General features: G+C 41.8%; 1 protein-coding gene across 4 annotated transcripts in view; it reads left to right on the plus strand.

Moving 5' to 3' along the window:
• LOC309578479 (protocadherin alpha-C2-like) overlaps nt 1-23715 on the plus strand; it is a gene marked incomplete at its 5' end in the record, with an annotated part of 148128 nt that extends 124413 nt beyond the window's left edge. For 3 of the 4 annotated variants that reach the window (XM_082291151.1, XM_082291150.1, XM_082291149.1), the window contains one exon: nt 21952-23715. In XM_082291151.1, the coding sequence (XP_082147277.1) occupies nt 21952-22262 (311 nt within the window). In that variant the 3' untranslated portion in view covers nt 22263-23715. The remainder of the gene's footprint in view (nt 1-21951) is intronic. The other variant, XM_082291152.1, reaches the window with a different exon arrangement.
• Nucleotides 23716-25820: the final 2105 nt, after the last annotated feature.

Raw genomic sequence — 25820 nt, forward strand, 5'->3', positions numbered from 1 at the left:
TGAAAATTACCTGTTCTCAGTAGATTATTATCTTGCTGCAAATTTATGCTAAGTAGGTAGCAGGGTCTCCCACATGCGTAGCTGGAAACCAAAGAATTAAAATAAATTAATAACATTAGTGTCAGATTATCTGCTTCATTTATGCCCAGACTTCAGTTAGGGGAAATAAAGCACCGTGAGGAACATCGCCTTTTGCTTTTAATTGAACTGATTTTCTGTGGGGCAAGAAAGGTGGCAGAGTTTCACAAGGACCACACGTGCTGGTGACTGCTCTGGGTCCCTGCCTTTTCCCCTCTGAAGAGTGCAGGTGCAGTTAGACAGTAAAACTATTTTCAGCAGTGAAGTCTGGAGACAGAACAAAGCATATTTCTGTTGTTCCACACTGTAAATCAGTGCATCCATCCTGGTGTACAGGCTTTCAAACTGCACCTGGACCTAGCCAGGAGACCTGTAAATGGCAAAGAGAGCTGCTTACTTCTGGGCTGACAGGCAAGGTAATTTGGTGATCTTAATCCAGTTCCCCACTGGCAATTTGCCGCGTCGGAGAAAACACTGTCACAGCTGAAACTAATTGGCAGCCCTAGCAGGGAGGCCAGTGGGCTGTGCAGACTAAATCCATGCAGGTCAACTTCTGATCTTCTCTGAGGCATGTTGGCTAGACAGTGTGATGGAAAGCTCGGAGCATTTCTGCCAGCTTTGTGGCTGGTCTCAGTGGAAAAGATATTCCCAGCCATAAATACTGATGCTCCGAGTGTTTACTTCTTGGTGCATTTTTATGAATCTTGAAATTATATGTCAAATATAATTTTAAAAGCTTAGTGCTCATCAAGGTCTAGAGTTAACCTCGTTATTCTTGCCTGGCTTTTCTCCTTTTACCATTCACAGATGGCAAGAATTTGTAACAGACATTGCAGAAACTGTGTCTGGCTCCTTCATAGCTACGATGTGAGGTCAGCTCTGGCTTTGATCTCCTTTGATGATAGCTCCATTGTAATCTGCAGATCCTCCTTTCCATTTGTTTATTTCCCCTGACTAATTTGATTAAGTACTAGCTTAAGAGCTCTTCATCATTTTTCCATGTGGAATAAAAAATCATCAGAGGATGGAATGTAGGTAAAATAAAACGTAGGTGTTACTAATTTACCAGTCAGCCTAAGATTGCACTTGTGCATTAAAGAAGAGGAGGAGGCAGTTAAAGGTTCTGAAGTCTCGCTCTGAGAGGAGCTGAAGCAACCCTGTAACTGGTGCTCAGTATAAAATCACTGCTGAATTGGCCTTCAGAGTTGCTAGGAAACCAAAATAAAAATCCCTAGTCTGTAACGCACAGATGTCATGAGCATGACAGAATTTTGCTGCTCTTCCTCTTTTTTTTTTTTCCTTCCTTGGTGGAGGATGGAGAGAAGCTGCATGAACCAGTTTGAAGAAACATTAGGAAGCTGATTTCTGTCCTGATGTCTGTAGTCCTACCTGCAAGTAATTTTACTTTTTAGAAAGAGCTGTGTTTCAACTTTAGGAAGAGCTTGCATGCATTTCAGGGGGGTTATGTGTACTAAAAGAATGGCTTTATGAAGTTCCCTATCAGTTTCTACCTGTCTAGATCTCTTCCTGGAAGTGTTCAAGGCCAGGTTGGACAGGGCTTGGAGCAACCTGGGGTAGTGGAAGGTGTCCCTGCCCGTGGCATTGGTTTGGAATGAGATGAGGTTTAAGGTCCCTTCTAATCCAGGCTATTGTATGAAATCTTGGGATTTTTTTGTTCTGCTTTTCTTTTAGTTCTTGCCATATATTCCAGTCCTCTATCAAATCAGCGTTGCTTTTCCCCTGACTATAGAATTAGCTGGTTCAGGGAACTGCTCTGCCTGAAGAGGCTTGTGTAGGCTCGATTTTCAACTCAATTAGCTGCTGCTAAGAACTCCTACTGGCACAAAAGGGGTTAGGGATACCACAGACAATGCGTGGAGCTGCATGTTCAGAACAAAGGTCTGTTGTGCTTGTAGAGAATCAGACTTGTGAAAATAAGGCAGAAAGGGGAAACAAGAACTGATCTTGTAGTGTTGATCAGAACAGATAATGAAAAGCAAAGAAAGATAAGGACCTGCATTATCTGAGTAAGAAAAATGCAAACAATGAAAGAGATACTATGTCTAAGAATAATAAAGCATTTGATAAGGGGTTTGAGAAGTATAGTAACCCCCTGAAAAAATTATTTCTTCTAAAATATGTTGTGTCTGAAGTGTATTTATGGACTAGAATGTTGAATAGAAATATGCTTGAGGAATATAGAACTCCAGCACTCGATACATCGAATTTAGAAATTACAGATGAGATGCAGATGAGTTACAGCTATGCTGTAACAAGTTAGACAAGCGAGAAACTAAAAATCAGAAAAAAACCCAGAAGATGAGGTTTTGGTTGAACTTTAATCTCCTGTGGTTTCAATGACAGCATCCCAGTGATAGTTGGTCACACAAACTCGTGAGCTCAAGCAAATTCTGGTGGAGAGAAGTGATGTGTTACACTCAATTTGTCATTTCCTTGAGCAGGTAGTTAAAGATCAGCTGAACTATGTTCACTAAGTCCCTTTTTCACTATTATTCAAGTAGTCTTATCATCCCTCCTGGAGATGCTGTTTTGCAGCTGGAAGTGAAAATACCCAGACCCATGACTTCTCACTTAAGACTATAACCTTTGTCCTTTGCTGGGAAAGACCAGCAGTGATACTGAGTATGGAAGAAGATTTACTCCAAGTCTGGATACAGCAGCCATCCAGTCTTAAACAAACCAGGTAGAAGAATCCACCTGGTAATGTGGAAACATAGGATGAAGATCACACCTATGGCATGATTTTGCAGACCCAGACAGCCTCAGTAGATATCTTCACCACAAAGAGCTGCCAGGCATTCAGCTGCTGTCTGGGCAGCCTGATCAATGACCAATTCCATTTCAGATGGATTGTGCTGCCAGCTGCAATATAATCAGCAGTGCTGATAAGCAGCAATACTAGATTGGAGAACGTGACCGAACATTGTATTAACGTTTAGTGGCTGGTGGGCAGTTGCAGGCTGCTGGCAAGAAACCCACTAACCATGAGAATTACTTGGAATTCATCATAGTAGGCAGAGTCACTCTTGCATGTGGCTGCAGTGTTGCCTGAACATATTCACAAGAGAGAAGGGAGAACTCATTTGTGTTCTTCCTCCCCTTCCATTCCCTCTAATGATACGTTTCTTAAACCAAGCTGAAGTCAGAACAGAGTCCACCATTCATGAAACTACTAAAATGCAGTGGCCATCAGATGCAGTGGCACCACTGTAGAAAGAACAGAGTGTGTGAAGAAAGGAAATTGGTATCTTCGTTACAATTAGAAAAGCAAATCCACAACTAAATAATTATTTAAAAACTTGTGGGTAAGCTGAGAGTCATTATTGGCACCCCATTGATGACAATGTCAGCTATTTCCACCGTCTGAGGACCAAGTGTCCTGCCCAAGGCAGTATTTCCTGACTGAGGTGCCAGAACTCTGTTCTGTCAGACAGAACGAGCTGTCTGGTTTTGCCTCAGCTTTTGGGAGGCATTTCTGGGAGTAAGTGCTCAAGGGCATTAGGGCTTGAAAAAAAATTTATTGGTATATGCAGACAATAGAGGAACTCCAAGACATCTGAATGGAACCGAGTGGCACTGAATTACCATGTACTGGGAAAGGTAGCAAGCCTAGAGAAAAATCCTGATATCATACCCTAGAAAGGGGGTATGTAGGCAACCAGAGGCCTGGAAATGAGGGAGAATCTTCCATGAATGTTTATCTAGTACTTTCCATGGAAAGTGAGGCTGCTCAAGTAATTGTTCTCTCCTTACGTGGGCTGAGAGTCATCCTCCCACCAGCACCTGCTCGTGTTAAAAAACTAAAATTCTGAGGAGACTCTTAATTGGAGACCCCAATTATCTGTGTCTTTTAAAATGTTATTTTTAGCTCAATCACCCAACCTAGTTGATATCTTTCCCAAGTGATACACAGTGCCCAGAAAGCCACAGAATTTTTTTTTTTCCAAACCTTTCATCAGTCTTTGATACTACTGCTTGGGATTTAGGAAAGATGCTGATGGATTCTGCCAAAAGTGGACGAGATTGCATTGGACTCTGCTGTTAAGATACAGCCTGGGAATTGGAGAAAACAGTAATTAAATATTTGCTCTACCATTTTGAGTTCATGGCAATAACCTTTCATTTGAGCTGTGCAGAGCATTATACTTGAGAAGATCCTTGAAAAGTAATTATTACCAACCACATGTGCAGAGCCCAGTAGTTAAAGATCATCACATTTTTAAAAATTAAACTTCTTGTTTATTTTTTCTACATCATTAGAGTTGTGATTATTTTTTTCTTCCTTCCCTCCCTTGCCCAGCTTTTTCTAAAGCCATAGGGATTATAGGCTTGATTTTGTTCAATTCTGTGATTATGTAATGCTGGAGCAGCTTTTGAGCCTTCAAAACTCTAGCAGCCATCATGTAGCATGCATAAAATGAGAGAACTGGGCATTTTGCATTTCAGAGTAATTAGTGGTAAAAAGTGGAGCTGTGTTAATTCTGCCAATATTCATTTTTGTGGACATTTTGTGACTTTTGGAAGCACAACTATTCACATCCTGTGTTAGATTAATAGTTAAGGTCAGCTCAGATACTCAGTGTATTACTCTTGAACTGGCAAATAAACGTTCTTGTGCAGCAGAGCTTGCTTTCTGCTCTGCCATATGCTGAGTTTTAGGCTTTCTGGTCTGGATACAAAGTCCTACTTTCCCAGGGGAACTGAGGAGACAAGAGATGATTTTGGTTTGAGTGCCCTTTATTTGATCTGCAAAGTGGCAGCTGTTGTGGGGTTTTTTCCATACAGAAGATGTGATCTGAGACCGTGCAATTCTCATGGCAAATATGACAAATATACACCATGAATTAAGGCAAGTGCAATATTTGGATGCTGAGGTCAATTTAGTATTTGTGAACGGGAACAAATTGTTGCACCTGGCAGTGAGGTCTCCTGTTTGCTGCAGAGAAGAGGTGCTGGGCAGAAATTCTACCTCCTTTGCAGACCTGCTTTATCTGTGACCTGGAAGAATCCAGGCTAGCAGCCACTGGCTAATTCTTATTTAGGTGTTAATAAGTCTTTGTTTCTCTGCTGAGTTTGGCATCACCACTTGACAGAGACTCATCACTTCATAACACGTGTGCTGGGAGGAATAAGGTGCAGCAGATTCTGGGATCTGGGAGTGAAAGCTTCCAAATCATGCTAATAACTAAAGTTCTTGAAATACAGACGGTGTCACACATTTGGGTTTTCAGAATAACTCCAGTACACCTTTATGCTGAGACAACAATTTGAACATACAAACAGAGTTTCCAGATGAGAATGTCACTGCCTAATCGGGAGAAACATATTCAGGTCAAGTGCCAGATACAGTTATGTAGGATACCAGTGTTGGTCCACACAGCCTTTAGGGAAGCTGCACAATCCTGGAATACTGAAAAAGAATCCAGAATCCAGTGCACAGCTTTGAAGGAAGCCATCAGAAGATATTTTTCTATCTTGCAGACCATGATTATTGATTACGCAGTTCTGTGATTCTCAGACGTGAACTCTTCATTAACTGGAATTAGATTTATGAAGGCAGTTGCTTTCTCTGCAGCATGTTCTGTTTGTCACAGATGCCTGGGTAAGGGAAAGCACCTGTTATGAAATGCATGATGGTGTAGAGAACAGGATGGATAAACAGACCATGAAATTGTATTGGGTCAGTCCTATGCCGCCACTTCCAAACACTCAAAACTTAAGCCTCAAGTGACTTCCTTTTGTTTGTTTTCCAGTGCATTAACAGCCAAAATTCATTTTTTTAAGGTTTGGGGTTTCTTTATTCCCACATGAAACCTGAGATTCTCACAAAACTACTGATACTTTAATGAAGTGACCTGTCAAGGTTGAATGGGTATGACATGATTCCACACTGCAAAGACTGGAGACACAAAAATCCCACGTGGAGTTCGCTACCCCACATGGGTAGAAAAAACTAAGTGAGAAAATCCAGGCTGCAATTTATGCTCTTTCATTATTTAATTGTGTTTAAAATACAGCAGCCACGAGGGAACAAGCTTGATTCCTTTCTCTTCTGTTAGTCTATGGTAGTGCCACCTGCTCAGCATTTTTCTATCTTAATGCAGCTTTTCTTATTGAACCCAAAGCAGAATTACCTGGAAGAGCAGCAGAAAACCTGCAGAGAGGCTTGTGATAGAGTGAGGATTAGGAAGCAGGAAATGGGTGATTCACTCTGGCTTCTGAAGACAAGCATGAAATCAAAGCTGTGGGCAGGAGTGGGAAGGATATTTGGGAGGAGTATGAACTGATTCCTGAGTTATTTATAGAGGGGGAAGAGTGGGTTTTGCCTTAAGAAAGCTCTGCAGGTCTGGGTGCAGTTGCAGACATATTTGTGCAAACAGGAGACTTTGGGTGGAAGGAGAAACAGAAGATTCCTACTGTGTCTGTGGATTTATGAGTTTATCTGAACTTCTTCAGAAATGGTGAAGCCACCCCACTTGGCACCACTTGGTATATTTTGGTGAAAGTCTGAGGCCCTGAAGAGAGCAGCTGAGCAATTAACACAATATTTTCAGTCATTGCAAGCTGTTGTTTTGTTGTCATATTGTTGGCTTTCCCTCTCACTTCTTTTTTTTGTTTGTATCTCTAAAAAATATGTGCCGAGGGAAAGCTCTGACCACTGCAAGAAAAGTGAGTAAAGCCATAATTAATTTTTCTGTAATTGATTCCCTCAGGTACTAAAAGCTGCATGGCTCATTTCAGTAGAATCATAGAGTCACAGAATGGTTTGGGTTGGAAGGGACCTTAAAGATCATCTTGTTTCACCCCCCCTGCCATGGGCAGGGACACCTTCCACTAGCCCAGATTGCTCCAGGCCCCATCCAACCTGGCCTTGGACATTTCCAGGGATCCAGGGGCAGCCACAGCTTCTCTGGGCACCCTGTGCCAGGGCCTCACCACCCTCACAGGAAAGAATTTCTCCTGTAACCTAAATTTCCCCTATTGCAGTTTGAATCCATTCCCCCTTGTCCTGTGACTACAGTTCCTGATGAAGAGTCTCTCTCTGGTATTTGATATTGAGCCTAAATATTTGTCCTCTCTCCAGGTATTGTCCCTGCCTGAAGATTGACACTTTAAGCTTTAAGCAACTGGCAGATCTGCTCAAGCACAGAGATAAAAATCTGTTTGCCTCTTCACTGAGTTGTTTCACTAGAGATGCAAATTGGATGATTGCTGAGGCAAAAATGGTCCATAGCTGCTTGTGGAAGATCTGCAGGCATGATTATCCTGTTTTTGCAAGAAGAGCTATTAAATATTCGTGCTAGTTTCAGGAAATATGCACACATGTTTTTGAATATCAAATTGCATGCCTCCCTGGTGAGTAGAATGAACTAGATCAACCAGAGCATTTCAAAGCATCCTTTTGCTGTCTTTCCTCCTCGGTGCAGAGTATATCTGCTTTGACTGCACTTCCTCGAGCCTCGAAGCTGCTGCAGAAATTCCAGCCACTGAGCAGCTGCCTGTATGCTTGAATGAAGTGTGTGCTATTCCATGTGTCAGCAGGAAGTGATATAAATAGAGCTTTTTTCTCCTTGTTGTCATGGTCTGTGTTTCCACTGGCGACCCCAAGCTACTTCTTCTTCAAGTCTGGTGTAAAGGGAACGCATTTAAGTGATGTTTGGTGCTGCAGTTGTGGATCATAGAGAGCATATGAAGCAATTTAAGGAATGCAGCCATTTACACCTAGTGCTTAGTTGGGCAAGGTGTTATCAAGATTAATGAATGGCAGCTCTTGCTGCTGTCCAGGCAACTGGCATTTTGCTGCAGAAGTTGGTTCCACCCCCAACCCCCCCTTCCCTTTCCGGTGAGTGAAAAATATAAAAATAGCTGAAAAAATCCCCTTTTACGGAACTGTCAGGTTGCACAGTCTGAGGATGAAGCATTTTTGACTTTGTGCTCCTTCTGACACATTCTGGTCTCACACCTTTGCAGTGAAAAGTTGCCAACTCATACACCAAAGCTGAGACATGACTCCACAGTCACAGAAAGACAAGGAGCCACTGGAGAGGATCCAGTGGGGGCCACAAAGATGATGAGGGGTCTGGAGCATCGCTCTTATAAGGAGAGACTGTAGAAGCTGGGCCTGTTTAGTCTGGAAAAGAGAAGACTGAGAGGGGATCTCATTAATGTATATAAATATCTCCAAGGGGTGTCAGAGGATGGTGCCAGACTCTTTTCAGTGGTGCCCAGCAACAGGACAAGGAGTAATGGCCATAAGCTAAACCATGAAAACTTCCATCTCAACACAAGGAAGAACTTCATTAGGTTAAGGTGGCAGAGCACTGGAACAGCTGCTCCTGGAGGCTGTGGAGTCCCCCTCTCTGGAGACATTCCAAACCCACCCGGACACTTCCCATGTAACCTGCCCCAGGTGCCCCTGCCTTGGCAGGGGGGTTGGACTGGATGATCTCCAGAGGTCCCTTCCAATCCTAACAACTCTGTGACAGCACCCACTCAGCTACTTCCAGATGAGTTGATAATGTAAGAAGCCCTTTCCTCCATGATCTGACCTGGTAGTGGTGGGACTGAAAAAGATGCTGGGAAAGTAGAGTCTGATGTGTAAAATTCAGAAGTCAGTCACCACCTCAAAAATTGCAGAAACTCAAAACAAATGACCCAGTTTTATACTAACGTGGACACGTATAATACACACAATTACAATAGGAAAATGGAAGTGTAAACTTTAATTCCGTGTTAAAATAATTTAAAAATATTCTACATGTAGATTCCAGCAGATGGTAAATTAAAATTCCGTTTGAAGTGAAGGATTCAGGAAGTAATAACATCACCTTTTAGCCTTTATGAACACTGAGATCTTTTAAATGTTTCTATTCTTTGACAGCTTGTCCTAGTTACCTGAGCATATGACACATTTCCTGGAAGGAAAATAACTATGCTATCAATCCAGATACAGTCTGTCCTTGATTCTTTCCCTGCCTATTCATTTAAAGGAATCACAAGTAAAAGAAATTTTCTCCAATTTAATCAGGGTAGGATTTTTTCCTAAGTCAGCCTCCATTAAGCAATAATGTGGAAACAAAGTTAATTTCCCCTTCTTTGCTCTCAGATACCCATTTTACATCCATTACAATCTATGTGTAATAATTAATTTCCCAGATTTGATCTTCCTGTTCATTTCGAGCCAGGTCTTCCATTTTTAATATTTCCTTCGGAGAAGTGAAATGGCAGGAATATTAAATAAATAAGTTTTGGTTATGTTACTACAACTATCTGAGCCTTTCTAGAAAGAGAGTTCATTAGCAAATGAGCAGTTCCTGAGTATAATATAAAGCATCATTTTATGTGGAAGGACAAATCTGAGCCACTTCTCCAATTGTTCCATTGAGGGAACAATTCTTGGCTTAAAGCGTGACTGGGGCCATAAAACTAAAATCAAAATATTGAAATACGAAGCATATAATTTACTAACTCTTACACTGGGATGATGAGTGGTCTATTCTGAAGTGGTTATGGTGATCGAGTGAAATAGCTCTACCCACTTTCTGTGTGTTAGGCTCCAGAGAGCCTCCCAGACTTAATACTTGCCATCTGATGAATATTTAAGAAAGTGTAGTCTGAGACAAGTCACAAAGGCAGCTGCAACTCTTAAAGTGCCTTTTGCAATGTGCTGCCATCCATTTCAATCAAACAAATTTGATCTTAGCTTTACTTAGATAACCGTACCTTAATATTCCCTAATTGTGCATTATCCCCCCTCAAGTGATCTTTTTGTTAAGTATATTTTGTTTCAGTATTATGTGCCCTTTACAGCATATCACCTAGCAGTGATTTCAATCTGTGTGACCAAGTCGAATAAAGCACTGAACAAGTTAGGAGGTTCATAAACACGTTTAAATGTAATTTTAACAACCATCCAGAGCTGGGTTTTGATATTTGATAGATGTGCATGGAGAATTACAGCTATAAAAGTCCGCTGAAAATCTAATTTGTCATGTGGCTCCATTTTGAGAAGACACCTTTAGCTGCAGCAGAGGACAGAGAGAAGGTTTGGCTCTGTGATCCAGTAGGTCCAGACTTCCAGAGCAGTCAGGCAGGTTCATTTCATCAGCACCAAAAAATCTGCTTTAAAGGGTTAAAGGCCCAGATTATTCTCAGTGATCATAGCACCTGGATTTACCTACAACCTGAGAAAAAATCCTCCAGATGTGGGCCTTGCAAGCACTTGAAAGAGCAAAACTATTTCTGCACTAGGAGAAGGGATGTGGGGAGTCTTTGCAAGGTCACCTCCATTTTCTTCTCATAGAATGTTTAAAGGTTTCTGAAGAAGAGAGAAATTATGTAGCATGCTTATCCAGGGGGCTTATCATATTGTATTAGCACTTACTCATCACATTTAATTAAGATTCCTTTTTAACTGATGTGGAATATTCTTAGCTCCATTCATCCCCTATCAGTAAAAAGGAATAATAATGGGATGTGATCCTAACGGGAGATGATAGGAAGCTGCTAATGTGACATATATATTGTGGAAGGGAAAGAATGCTGTGACTGCCAGAGTCTGTTTTGCAGCCTTTGATGTCTTCAGTTTTACAGCCCCATTTTGTGGAAGGTATTACAGTGACAGACATCTCTGGGGCAGGTTGCTGGCTAACAGCCACGTTGGAGAGAATCAAAATAGACATTGGTTAGTACTTAGTTAATTGGCTTTCAGAGGAGAAGTTTGCAGAGGTTCAGTGGTAAACTAGTCAAAGTAGGTCAGCTAAAGGATTTTGTAGGTCTAAATTAATTTTATGTACCTGTATGGTACAGTTTACTTTTAATATTATGAAATCAGTTGGGGATAACAAAACCAAACTAAATTAAACATTAGTAGTACCCTTTCTTCCTCTTCATAGATAGGGAAAAGGCCAGTTTCAGGTTTCATCTATAAAATACTGGTAAAATTAACCCTTTATTTGAGATCAGAGCCAGAGGGAGCCAGGGAACACGTGTCAGCTCTGATGTTCAGAGCCACCTTCAGCCTCTTAGAGACAAGGAACTGCATTTCCCACTCTGAAGCTCTGTGTGTTTGTGGTTTTTTAAGGAATATCCAAGCAGAAAGCTTTACCCTGTAATCATCTGGCCTGGAGATTGCAATGGTTTGGGCTATTGGGGTGAGAGCCATATACAAGAGGAATGGTTGAAGTCTGTAAGCTAAACATAGATGATGGAGAAAGAAAGAAAAAATTATCTCTAAGACCATTTCTCATGTGTCCCTGTTCCATTACTGTCCTATCCTCTCTAAATGGTGAAGCTCACACATTCATTCATGTTTAAAATAGATGCCTCTAAGAGCACTGACAAAAACGTGTCCCTTTTTCTTTCACTACCACTTCAAGCACCCAATTAGTTGGTTAAAATTAGATTCTGCCTTGAAAGGCTAAAATTGATGCTTCGTTTCCATAGTTACTGTCTTTCTATTAATTGTGCTCAGTTAAATAGTGGGGATTCTCTCTTGCCTACCAGCACTCGGATTTGGGAGCTGTGCTGGACTCTCTGCTGTTTGTGCACCAGCAGTAATGTGGACTGTGCTCAGGTAAGGGTACCTGTGGAAACTTTTCAGAGCTGTAGAGACTGGTACTTGATAAAGTTTTGTTGAGGGTAAGCAGGAGGGAGGGACTGAATTGAAGTCAATTCTCTTAGTAGTGTTCACTCTCCAAGATGGACACAAATGAAACCAATCTAAGCCTGTCCAGGAAAACATAGTCACAGAATCATGGGATGGCCTGGGTTGGAAAGGACCTTAAAGATCTTCTTTCCACCCCCCTGCCATGGGCAGGGACACCTTCTACTAGACCAGGTGGCTCCAAGTCCCGTCCAACCTGGCTTTAAACACTTCCAGGGATGGGGCAGCCACAGCTTCTCTGGGCAACCTGTGCCAGGGCCTCACCACCTTCATAGTAAAGGATTTTTTTCTAATATCTAATCTAAACCTATTCTCTGTCAGTTTGAAGTTATTCCCCTTGTCCTGCCACTCCAGGCCCTTGTAAATAGAAATTCAATACTAGAACATTTAATCCTGCCTCCCCGTTAAGTAACCTGAAATTTTCCTTCTTTGGGGAATCAATCACAGCCAGCCTTCGAGATGGGGGCTGAGGCAGAAGGTGGCTGCAGTGGCTGTAGGCAGGAGTCCAAGCAGATCCTGTATCACCCCATAGAAGCAGAGTGGCCCCCAGTGGCAGGAGATGCCTGGAAAGAATGCACGTCTGTGCTCTTGGCGTCCGTTCAACAGCTCATCTAGCAGAGAGCAAGGGGAGGAGGGGGCTGGCTGGCTGCAGGGCACTGGTACAGCTCCAGCAGCAGCCAGGAAATGCTTCTTCCTTTTCACCTTCACAGCAGGATTTATGATGCTCGGTGAGCCTGTTGTCTCTCACATAAAAGGGCTCGTATGTTAGAATAAAATTATTTTTTATTTAAATTAGACAGAAGACAGTAACCAGAATTGGCTTTCCATAATATAGATTAAGCAGTGTACAGACATGTTCTGTCCTCCCGACATTCAGAGCTTTGTCTTCTGCAGTGACTTTTGCTCTCTTTACAGTATTTCCTTATATAACGGAGGCAAACCCCACCCACAGCAGCAGCCTCCTGAAAATGGTTAGAGTGCCATCCCTGCTCCTGGTCACATACAAAAGATGTGACCCACAAAGCTCAAAAATTTTTTAAGATCAGACTCAAAGTCCACCTTTTTGGGATGTGTTACCAAGCACTCCTGAAATCAGCCTTCAGCAGAGGTCTGGATAGCTGCTTGTTGCTCTAGTCATTCAGTTTAGGGCATTTAAGGACATTTAATTAGGGCATTTTGGCTGCATAGCACCTGGTTTGACATGAAAGGAAAGAAAAGCCTTTCCTTTGTGGTAGCAAGACCAACCCACCACAGGTCTTCAGGGAAACATTGTCCTCAGCCACTGCCCACACCCTTTCCAGGTACTGAGGGGCAGAGCAGTCCCCCCAGCTCCAACTTCAATTTTCCTGCGCTGCTCACTGCTGTTTACCTTACTGTTTGCATTAAAGCAAGAGCAGAATGGCTGGTGCTGTAACTGCCCACACTGCATTGAGAACATATTTACCAGATGAAAATAATTCGGGGTTTTTTGTTTGGTTGATTTGGTTTTGGGTTTGGGGTTTTTTTTTTGGGCGGGGCGAGGGGGGGACTGTTCAGTTTTCAGCTATGAACTCTTAAAAACACTGTGAGCCTGCAGACAAGGGAAAATATCCCCCCCAAAGATATTTGTTCTTGTATTGCAGGAGTAATGTCTCTCTAATCACCTCTGCCTGCGACACAAACATTCAATGCTGCATCCCCCCAGTCCAACATTCGATTAGAGCTAAAAGGGTGATAAGGAGCATCCTGGATGTGGGCACATGCTGTCTCAGGGATGCAGCAGATTAACCTCAGTTTGGGGAGGAAAGGGTTAAAATTCTACCTGTGGGAGCAGGACTGGGCACAAGTGCAGCAGTAGAAGGATATTACCTGAGAAAGTTGATATTTTTATGGGAGGAAAAGCCTCTTTTAGCCAAAGAAGAGTGAGAGGAGCTGCAGACACCATCTCTGTTTGCTCCTTCAACAGCTGCGAGAAGCCATTTACCCTGGGCTGTGCTCTGGTCACAGCAGGCTGTGGTAGCAAGCAAATCAAATTATGCTTTCATCTATCTCAGAATATGCTGGCAGAGCTATTTGATAGCTGAGACAATTACTTTAATACAGCCATGTAAGATTGGTTTTTCATAATGAGGTAAATAATCTCTATTTAAATTAATTGTCAGTGTCAGCATGGACAGTAACCTGAGGGTGAGCTGGAAGTGACCTCCGTGCCCACCCCCTGCTTTGTGCCTGGATGTTGGAGCAGTGGGGGGTTACAAATCTCCCACAACATGTGTGCTATAATTGCCCTGTTTAATGATACTGACTTTAAACCCAAGCACTGGATTAAAGCTACAGGCTCCTTGGTGGGGAGAAGTTTCCATTTTGTTCATTCCTCCTGATTCATTAATGCAGAACACGTCAAACAGATGGGAGGACAGAGAGTGAGAATTATTTGGGGTTTTGTTTGATACTCCAATTTGACAAAGTCGTTAGAGATGGTTGGGATTGTTTGGCAAAGTGATAGTTAAACCGGTTCCGTTTTATTCTGACTGAATAATTTTTCTGTCTTTCAGTTCTATATCTGTCATTTTACCATGCTGATGATGGATTTTATTCACTTTCTTTTTTTCTGGGTTTGAGTTTTTGTTTTGTTTTTCAGAAAAAAAAAAAAAAAAAGAAAGATTAAATGGGCTTTTTAATCCCAAAAAGGCTTAGGGATGATCAGTGAAGCCAGAATGTCCACAGAGATCCTCCGAATGACACAGAGAGGGTTTTTCAGTGCATGCTGTTTGCACTGGATGTGCTGTTTCAGACTCTTTATCATGGTGAATATTCATTAAGCCTGCCAGAGGCAGAAGCTGCAGTCAGTACAGCATCAACGGAGGAGGCAGGGAAGAGAGAAATCAGGTTAATGACTAGCTTTCCCTGCAGTTTGCTTCCTGCTTATTGCCTGATCTCAGTTTTAAATAAATTCATTTAATTAATGTGTTTTGCTACTTTGACCTGCAGACAGAAGGGGCTGTGATTAATGATGGGATATTCTGAGTCTTACAGTGGCTTTAGCCTGCATGTTCTGCTGTCTGGAAAAAGAACATTGAAAAATGTTTCCTTTAAATTTAATATTAATAGAAGTTTTGATTGAAAGCTTTTATCTAATTTATTTTCTGATTCCATGAGCTACCAAATTTTTAGAGACGAGAACAAAGTGGTGAGTGTGGAGGGGTGGAACAGAGTGAAAACAAGCTGCTGTCTTGGCTGAGCATGTCACACAGTCAAACATGTCTCTGCAGGGAGACGGAGACTGCACAGAAACGCCTTCCTCTTCTCCCCCTTGAGCAGGGGCACATCTGTTCTAACATGAGTTATCCCTCTTCTGACAAAGGTTCTTTAAGAAAGCAGCAGAGGCATAGGAGGTGGAGACGATGTGCATGACACTCAGAATATATGGGCAGCTCGCATTATGGGAAGTGAGCACCACCTGTTCTTAGTAAACACCAGATTGGAGCTGTGGGGCTACACAGGGTCAGGAAAAAAAACACGTGGCCTCCCCAAAAGCGAGAAAAATGTCACTGAGATAGAAACTGCAGGACTGATGGGATAGCCCAGACCTGATGGGGTATTGATTCCTGGGCTGAGTGATGATATGTTCTGTGAATCGACATTTTGCCCCAAATTTATAAGACATCTCAATTTCAGACTGTTTGTACCCATCGCTCAGCATTACCTTTCAGCTTGGATGGTTTTACAAGCTGGTGAAAGCCAGCCCTTCAATTGAGTGAATTTGCAAGTTCCCCATGTGAAAAGACAGCACCTTAAATCTCAGTGACAGACCTGTACTTTGCAGTTCTGCACCAGAGGTTCTGAGCTGTACTGGTGTCACTGCTGTCATAACTAAAATGTGGCCTTTTAAGGGGTGGAAATGGTGCAACCTTAAGAATATGGCTGTGGTCTCTCAGGCATTTCTGGACAGAAGATGCCAATGCCTACCCAAGTGAAAATCCCATGAAAGGATTAAGGCTGAGGAAGTTGCAAACAGTTGCACAGGATTTTTTGTGGCTGTCACCATTAAAGAGATTAGTTTCAAACTTCTTCTTTTTTCTGAAATACTCCGGCATGGTCATTAGTACAACACCTGCCAAGCCATGGTGCTGCTTACCTGGCTCCTGAGGGTAGAATTCAGCTCCTTTTCCACTAGCTACCCAAAACTTAGCTGTCTAGTGTAAATTGTCTGGTTGGGCTTTATCTATAAAGAACCAAAGATAATACAGCTCCAGCAGAGAGAGGAGAAGAACAAAGAAAATTCAGAATTTTTTTACAGAATCATTTAGATTGGAAAAGACCTCCAAGATCATCGAGTCCAACCTTTGACTGATCACCACCTTGTCAACCAGACCAGAGCACTGAGTGCCATGTCCAGTCATTCCTTGAACACCTCCAGGAATGGTGACTCCACCACCTCTCTGAGCAGCCCCTCCCAACTCTTTACAACCCTTTCTGTGAAGAAATTCTTCCTGATATCCAACCTGAATCTCTCCTGGTGCAGCTTGAGGCCATGTCCTCTTGTCCTGTCCCTGGTTGCCAGGGAGAAGAGGCCAATCCCCACCTGACTACAGCCTCCTGTCAGGGAGTTGTAGAAAGCCAGAAGGTCTCCAAAGAGAGTGATAGGGCCTCCAATGCCTCTAAAACCAAGCATTTAAACCAGGTGGCTTGAACTGCCTTCTGAGGGTGCCTGTGTTTTTACAGACCGTAGCATGAATTTAATTAGACATGGTAGATTGGATGCCTACATTTCTGGTGGCTGAATTTAGAAAAGGGGTGCCTAACTCTCTAAGAAAAACAAAGGTAGGTACCTGCAGTTACTACAGGTTAAATTCTAGGGACCTGGTTCCTTGTAGGTGTCTGGGCTTCCTGCACAGAGCATGGGAACCTCTGGAAAACCTGTGTGCTGAGAGCAGGACTGCCTGGAGCACGCAAGTGAGGATCAGTGGGGTGACACAACTCAGCTGCAGCCTGCTCCCTTTCTGGAATCTCAGAGGCTGTGACATCCACATAGAATCATGGAATGGTTTGGGGTGGAAGGGACCTTAAAGCTCATCCAGTTCCACCCCCTGCCATGGGCAGGGACACCTTCCACTATCCCAGGCTGCTGCAAGCCACATCCAACCTGGCCTTGGACACTTCCAGGGATGGGGCAGCCACAGCTTCTCCAGGCAGACATGACCCTCTATATCTGACATTGTGTAGGAAATCAGGTGTTTCAGAGCAATTAGGGCTTGTTGAACAAGTTCCTATTGACCAGGATTTTTACGTTTTTCAAGTCCTATGAGAGGCAGAGGGCTACCAGTAAATGCCTCTGGAAGAGAAACAAAAAATTAGCTATGCACCACACCCTATTCCTTCCAGCTTTCAACATAGGTGCTTTGAGGATATGGAGGTCTTTTCTGTGTAAGTCTGCCTGTGCATTTCAGCCAGTAGTCATGGGATGGAAAAAGAAGTATTTGGAAAGACAGCCTAGAAGTCCTTTCACGCCAGCTAAATATGTGACCTACTCCACTGCACAGTCTCTGCTGCTCTGGGTTCCATTTAAAGTCTACTGAGACATTTGTATTTCGGTGAGAGTAGGAAAGGGATGGGGTGAAAAGTTCATCTCCTGTTTTAGCTTGCAGACATACAGGCAAAGAAGCATCAGCACCTGCAGGTGCAGCCTAGATTTTGGGTTCTGCTGCATGCAAGCATTTAAAAATTTAATTATTTGGTCATTGAACATGAAGTCTGATGTATTTCTTGAGAATAAAAGAAAAGGTCCAAAGTAATCCTCTAAATTACCCCAGGAAACCACCAGACTCTGAGCTTTTATGTATGAACTCTGGCAACCCCCTCTCTGTAGCTGTAGGAAAAAAAGAAGTGTAATGGTTTACATTAAGAGTTCTAAATATAACCAGAGGGTTTGTTTTATTTAGATTTTCCTCTCAGTTTAATAAAAAAATTTGAAGCATTCAATTAAAGATGCAGAAAATATGCAAGAGAAGTACAACTAATCCCATTAAATGTAAAATAACACATATATAGAAAGCTTTTGTTGTTGAATTCCTGCTGATAAGAAACAGAAGTGATGTTTAAGGAAGCCTTGGAAACTAGGTAATAAATTACATTTATCCTTCATCTGAAATGCCTAAACATACAACATTGTTAGTACAGCTGAACTGTGACCTTCCAGCCTGCCAATACAGATAAACACACATGTTATCATGTAAATCACGCAGAAGAGAAATTTCCTGAGGACTGGTGAAACCCCACTCATAGGAAATGATGGCTATCAACTCATTAAATTCTGCATGTCTCTGTCTTTTTGTATGCAAGCTCTCCACACAGCAGTAAGGATAATTAGTTTCCTTTGGCTGAGCGAGTATTAAGGAGTATTAAAATGCTTAGATGTATGGACAACAAACATATTCAGGGTCTGGGACAAAACCCCACATAAGTGCAAGCAAACCCCCGTAGTCTGACAGAATCCTGATTCTAGGGTAGGTGTGATGGGTTTGTTGTGTTTGGATGCATAAAGTCAGATGTTTTTGTGACAAATGTTACAGACTTCATCTGGTGAGTTGATTTGCCTAGGCAGAACTGGATTAAAGGGTTGGGTTCCTGCTCTGAATTAGTTTCAGTAGTGCAGATGTGTTTGTGCACCCCATTGGCAAGAGATTTCATGCGGGAGACTCCATACCTCAGGGATACTCTGGGTTCTTGCACATTGCTGTATTTGTGTGGTAAAATGGATAACATTAAGTCATTGTCATTGTCCCGTGTTCAGCCTAATAAGTTGATCAGAGGGCTGGAACACCTCTCCAGGAAAGGCTGAGAGATTTGGGATTGCCCAGCCTGGAAAAGAGAAGCTTCCGGGTGACTTAATTGCCTGTTCCAGTACCTGAAGGGAGTGCACAAGAAAGATTGAGACTATTTACAAGGGTGTGGGGTGACAGGACAAGGGGAATGGTTTCAAACCAACAGAGAGTAGGTTTAGATTAGATATTAGGAAGAATATAAATTAAGTGTGGTGAGGCCCTGGCACAGGTTGCCCAGAGAAGCTGTCCCATCCCTGGAAGTGTTTAAAGCCAGGACGGGACTTGGAGCCACCTGGTCTAGTGGAAGGTGTCCCTGCCCATGGCAAGGGGTTGGAACTGGATGAGCTTTGGGGTCCCTTCTGCCGCAGGCTGTTCTATCATTTTATGTTTCTATGCTCACATCAAATGGCACAGCCATACACTGCTGTTTCAGCTGTGCTGGCCCTGCAGCCCACAGTGTTGTCACCCTGTACTCTTCAAAGTGATTTTTCTACTATTTGCTGCTACAGGGTTCTCCCCAGCCAGAGCAAGGGTGGGTCAACCATGACTTGAGGTCACCTTCAGCTGTCCTTCTCCTGCCAGGAACAGAAAAAGAGCATTGGGTCTGAGCCAGGGTTTGGATTGCATATCGTGCAGGCTTGTTGGGAAACAGAGAGGATTTATTTGTCAAATAGGGCTTAATTTATTTTGTGCAATATGAAAGCTCACATTTTTGTATTGCAGTAGAACGACAATTGATTAATAATTTGGAAAAAGGCCAAGACACACAGTTTCCACCTGTGTAATTTATCATCTCAGAGAAACAAAAGTAATATAAAAGGTACCCAAACAAAACAATTTATTAAGCAGAAATGAAAGCTGGTTCATATTAATGCATTTATTATGAAAGGGTTTTCTAGGACATTGTTGTTACTTACAGGAAACATGTAAAGAATCTGAAGCTGATAGTTAAAACCATAGGAAATTTACAGAAAAGCTACAACTGATAAAATAGAGGAACTTTTACATTAATAATAACTTTAAAAAAGCTATTTGAGACTAGAGAGGCTAAGGTCACTAAAACAACGTCAGCAGTTCCTGGAAAGAGCATAAAGTCAAAGCTTCTTCATCATTAAATACAATCTTAGGGGGGAAAGAAGTGCAGAGTCTCTTCTGGTTCTTGATTAAACATTGCATTATAAAAGGAGTCACATCATGTCCACTTGCCATGGAGGTTCAAAGATGCCAAAGGTTCCATGTGCCAAACCTCTTTCAAAGAGGGTCTCAGAGATGTGTTGTGTATACACATTTCTTTGGCTCTGTAACATGGACGTGTTGTGTCAATACAGAGAAGCTTAGAGAAAGAATCATGCTTCCCAGCCTTGTTTGTTTTGCTGCCAGGCAGGAGAAAGGTTGTCAAGCAGCAAAACATGTTTTTACAGCTTTTGAACTTAAAAGGAAAGCCTTATGTCTGCATGCACCACACACCATTTATTTAGTAAAATAGAAAATCCTGCAAACGTAACAGAAGATGAAGAATCATTAAAGAACAGGAAATACAGGAGCTGCTGAAGTTCATATGGCATTCTCCATTACAGCTGCAGGAGTACAGAGCAGTCAGTACCAGATGTTTGCTGGCAAAACGTTGGAGATCTCCCTCTAGATTGTCTGCTTTGTTTTCTCCTCCTGCCCTCTTTAACCAGCAGGAGACCTAGGACTTCTCAATTTCTTCCCCCCCGTCCAGTGCCCTTGCCTCCTCTTCCAAGGGACATGGGATCCCTCTGAAATTGTTTTCCAACACAGTTCCCACCTCCTTCTTTACCCCAAATATTTTTACCTCTTCAGCTGGACAGCTCTGATACATGATGCTGAGACTTAATCAGTGGTACTGAAATTGTTTGTGTGGTATTGTGAGGATCTGTGTGTGGCTAGGCGTGTTACAAGGGTGAGAGCCCCATGTTTTCTTACTGCACTTTTAGGGTGTAGATAAGAAGGTTTTCATTTGATTTGAGGGCTTTAGCATCAGTTCATAAACATTGAGCTTTCCCTGATCACCGTTTAAATACTTGACATGATACATTAAAATAGATATGCTGTTCCTATTCAAAATTAGGAGTTATGTAAATTGCAACAAATGTTCAAAGTTTAAAAGGGAAGAAAACAACCAAGTCTTAAGGCTTTCTCTCATAGGAAAACCTAATTTTGTTGCATTTTATTATTTTAGAAAATTGTCCTTGTCAGAGTAACATATGCAAACATTTCAATCTGATTAACTCAATCTAATCAAAATAATGGAAATAAAATTAAAACTTGCTTCATACTGCAAGCCTAAAACTGGGGATAGAACTTCATTTTATATTTGCCTGTATAAAATACTGTGATCTAGAGAGATAATCAGGATATTCTATGATTCTCTGAAGACCATGAATATTTCTGAGACCAGATTGTGCACCCTGATGGAAGCAGTCCTGCAGTATCTCTGCCCAGGCAATTCAGTTCACTCCTGGTTTTGCTCTAGGGCCCTGTTTGCTGCTCAGCCACATTGCATCCATACCTACATACAAACACACGTGCTGGTTGGCCTCAGGTTCCTCTCTGGGGTGCACCAACTCAGAATCACACAATGGGTCAGGTTGGAGGGACCACAGCAGCTTATCTGGTCCAACCTCCCTGTTCAAGCAGGGTCATCCCAGAGCACATGGCACAGGATTGCATCCAGGTGGTTCTGGAATATCTCCAGTGAGGGAAACCCCACAACCTCTCTGGGCAATCTGTTCAGTGCTCAGTCACTGCACAGTAAAGAAGTTCTTCCTCATATTCAGGTGGAACTTCCTGGATATCCGTTCCTGTTACCTCTTGTCCTATTGCTCGGCGCCACCAAGCAGAGCCTGGCTCCATCCCACCCTCTTGACACCCTCCATTCAGATACTCTTTCCCTACATGAGGATTCCTGGACACATCCAGCATAGGATGGTTTGCTAAAATACCCATCTGGATGTGCATAATGCCAAGACTGTCACACCCTGCCCTGGCCACTCTTCTAACCCTGTCCCAAAAGACTCAACACCCTCAAGCATACCCCTTGGTAATGCACATGCTTGTGTTTGCTGCTATAGAACACTGCAGTGGGCTGCATCACAGTGATCTCTTACTCCAAACACTTCAAATCCAAAAGAACAAAATGGCATCCAGAGCCTGTTGAGCCCAGCAGGACGTGGAGTGAGTCAGTATGTGCTAACACTGAGCAAACTGGACAAGAACCAGTGGATAACCCCCAGATGAGCAGCCAGGCAACCGGGAGTCACTGCAGGCTGAAGCCAGAGCTTTCAAAGAGAGAGCTGCTGCTCACTGAGTGCTTGTGTTTAAAGATGCTTTAAGCTTTTCTTGCTGTTTTGACTTTTTCAGAACCTGAGGCGGGAGAGGTGTCCCCCCCAGTGGGAGCTGGTGTGAACAGCAACAGCTGGACCTTTAAATTTGGACCCGGCAATTCCAAACAAGGTGGTCCTGGTGAGTTGCCAGACAAATTCATTATCCCGGGATCTCCTGCAATCATCTCCATCCGGCAGGAGCCACCAAACAGCCAAATTGACAAAAGTGACTTCATAACCTTTGGCAAGAAAGAAGAGACCAAGAAAAAGAAGAAAAAGAAGAAGGGAAACAAGACTCAGGAGAAAAAAGAAAAGGGCAACAGCACCACTGAGAACAGTGACCAGTGAGGGAGTTATACTGAAAAAACCCTCTTAGCCAGTTTTTGTAATAATGGCAGATTTCTCCCATGTAGCAAATCCCAACTTCTTCCTACTGTTAACAAATTTCCTGTATGTACAGACTTGAGAAAATCAGCAGGAAATTCAGTGTCTGTCTAAATTGCTTAACAGGTTTTGTCTTAAAAGCTTTATTAAGTCTGGTGTTAACTCTTTTTCTCCACTCTGGCTTGTTTTCAGAATCTAAAAAGCAGACACAAGTTTCCTTTCTCCTACGCCGAAAAGGAGAATCTTCACAGTACAGCCAGTGAGAGGTTGGACTCTGCACTGTGGTTCCTGTGCTCCTGTCTTGATGACACTTACAGGACAGGTTTAAAAGTTTTAATGTTGTGCACCCTCTATCTGATTGGAAATATTTGTGTGCAGATGTCAGCTAGGTGATATGAGATCAGATTATAAAATGCAAGAAGAGCTGGTAAATATGCAACAGAGGAAACACCTATTGAACACAAATGTTCAGAGATGTTCAGGCTGGGGAGAAAATGTCTGAAAGGAGATGAGCAGACTTGTCAAACCTTGAGAAGTCACTGTGTGGAAATACTGACTCCTATACATGACGTATTGTACACACTGCTTCAAATGAAACCTCACATTTACAGCTCTTTAAGAGAACATAAATTCTATCTCTTTACCAAGCAAGCCATTGGAAAAATTGTCCCTTAAAGCCCTGCATTGCCCTGGTAAAGCTAGCCCTCAGAGTGTAAGAAGGGCTGGGCTGACATCCCAGGAATGTAACTGTGATGCTCTGTGTCCCTATTTCCACATTATTTTGCACATTATGTCTCTGAAAAGGTCAGAGTTTTTCCACGACACTTATGCAAAAGAGAGAAAAAAGTAACATTAGCTATGCTATTTGTTATTTGAGATATTTATTTATAAAGAAATATAGCTGTAAATGTTAAAGAAATATGATGCCCTTTAACCCAAACAGAAGTCAATCTAGAGCCATTATAAATTACAATTGCTGCTATTAAAGTGCTTTAGAAAAATTGCCTGAAACATCTGTATTATATCGGCCACTTGCCAATAACAGCTTTATTCTGTCGGGTGACTTGGGGGCTGCCTCTTGCATGTATTAATAAATACCAGATTATCTTCTTTTCTTTTTTTTTTTTTTTTGCATTATTCTGCACTTTGAATACACCTTTGCAAACAAACTGTCGTAATATGAAGAAGCAGAAGCAAACTCCTCACACAAATGGATTTATTAACCTGCTAGCTCTGTGCAGTACCTTGGTGTTACCTCCCACACAACCTTTTCTGATTTTAGTTTTACTTTTCTATGAGATTATGAATTTCTGATCCTACTAACACTCCTTATGTAAAATTCAAGTACTGTATGTATGCTGTATGCTCTTATAAGAATCCTGAAATATTTATTCTGTGCTTGTGTATGTGAATGTCAATGCAACTATTATTAGAGTGGACTTTTAAGCTTTACTGTTGAATGTAAATTCATTATTTCTTTTTTGTACACTTGTGAAAAAGTGGAGTAGTGTTAATTTTTTAAGCCACTGTTGATTATCAGTTTTTTTGTGTATGAAACACAAGTAAAATATCTTTCTTAAACCAAGCCATGCATGCATTTTGGGATTTATTGGTAAGAATCTGTGAAGCTGAAGTTCTGTGAATTACTAAACCTAAGGGTATAAATGGAGTATTGAATGTGGTTGAGGATGTTGATATAAAACCAATACATGTATTTTTAAATAGAATATAGCTGATGAGGGAATTCCAAGGAGTTTTTTACGTTATTGTACATTCACAGAATAAAGCTCAAGTGTCGTGTTAATTGGAACTGTGTAAGAAACTACATAGCTCTGAAATTTCTAACAGGCCCTTTAATCTAGGATCAAAGAGAACAACTGGATTTCTTGAGACATGTCCTGGATGTTTTAAGTTTCCAAACTGCTGACAGTTCAGAATAGAACAATTCCTATTCATTTTTGAGAACCTGCAGCAAGTCTTAAAACATCACAGAAAAGCTCTAATAAAAGAATTCGTATCTCAAAGCATGAACCACCAATGGCCTCATGTGGTCTATTTAGAGTTTTCTTTTGTTACCAGTCTTGTTTTACTAGCAATAAAAAGGTGCTACTCAAGAAAGAGAATCCTTGATTCACTTTTAAAGACTAGACAAGAGGAAAAAACTTAAGCTTTGGGGACGAACTGTTCTTTTATGCAAATGTGCTATGCAAGTACATTTAGATGTGTTTTTTTTTTAATTTGGTGACTAATCCAACAGCTCCCAAAACGTTCATCAACTGTAGTTACAGTGGTAGCTTAAACACACAGAAGAATACTGTTGTTTTGTATTCATCATGAAGTAGTTCTCTCAATGCCTCTGGCAAAAATTCAGTACAGAGATTTAATTCTTGCAGGAATCTTCTACATTTGATTATTTTTAGATTTTAATTGAATATTTGTTTTTCTTTTGAGTGCTTGCATTTTCCCCCATGCAAGCCAGTCTGATTCATTCATTTTTCATCAGTGGCCATACACAGCTGGTTTTCCAAGGCTTGCATCCATCAGAATGAACCAAGAGCTGCAGTATATCTCCAATTTGCTGGGTTTAACACAAAATTACATTTACCAACGCTGCCTTTGTTGCAGGTGCTTACTGCAGGGGGACTGTATGCTTGTGTGCCTTGGGCGACAAAACATAATCTGAAGGTAATCATTCCAGTATGATTATCAATGATGAGAATCATTCCAGTATGGAGAGCTGATAGAAAAAAAACTCTCAGAGGAGAGGAGGAGCTCTTGCTGGAATTGTTTGGAGAGAGGCTGGATTGCACTAGGAGGATATACATTCCACACATTCCATGTGTTTTCAGAAGACTGAGTCAGGCACCTCACCTGTTTTTATCAAGATTTTTCTGTATTTGAACCCTCTAGGACAACTGGAATGCTGAGATATCTACAGCGAAATTTGGCTATTTCATATTACACCATTGACATCCTTGATTTTGGGCATCCAGGAGGAGAAGAAACCCTTGGCAGGAAGTATATTTGGAGTACCAGGGGTAGGTGGGGGCAGAATCTGCACATTCCACCACAGTTTAGGCATTACTGTTTTAACACCACACAACAATGGAAATTGAGAACCAGAGCTGGCCAATAACAGCACAAATTAAGAAACAAAAATTTCTTTAATCCTCCTGCTGACAATGGAATGAGCATGACAAAATACACTGCAGAGTTTGCTAACAAGGAAATTACAGTTTTGGGGCTTTTTACCACTCAATCAATTTATGTCTTTCAGGATCCAAGTATACTTTCTGTGAGCATATTGTCTTTGGAAGTCTGGTTTCTATGCATACAAGATCAGTGATCAAAACTACTGGGCTTTTATAACAATAAACCTGAGTTATGTTGTGTATTAATTACATCCTGTCATTAAAAAAAATCTCATTTTACATTAGGTTTCTAAGACTTAGTCTTGTGCAGTTTCTTTCTGCTCAGTACTCGGGTCATTGCACATCATATGAGGGGATCTGAGTAAAAGTT

Source organism: Coloeus monedula (genome assembly GCF_965178545.1).
Source record: "Coloeus monedula genome assembly, chromosome: 15".
In the NCBI taxonomy this organism is placed as follows: domain Eukaryota; kingdom Metazoa; phylum Chordata; class Aves; order Passeriformes; family Corvidae; genus Coloeus; species Coloeus monedula.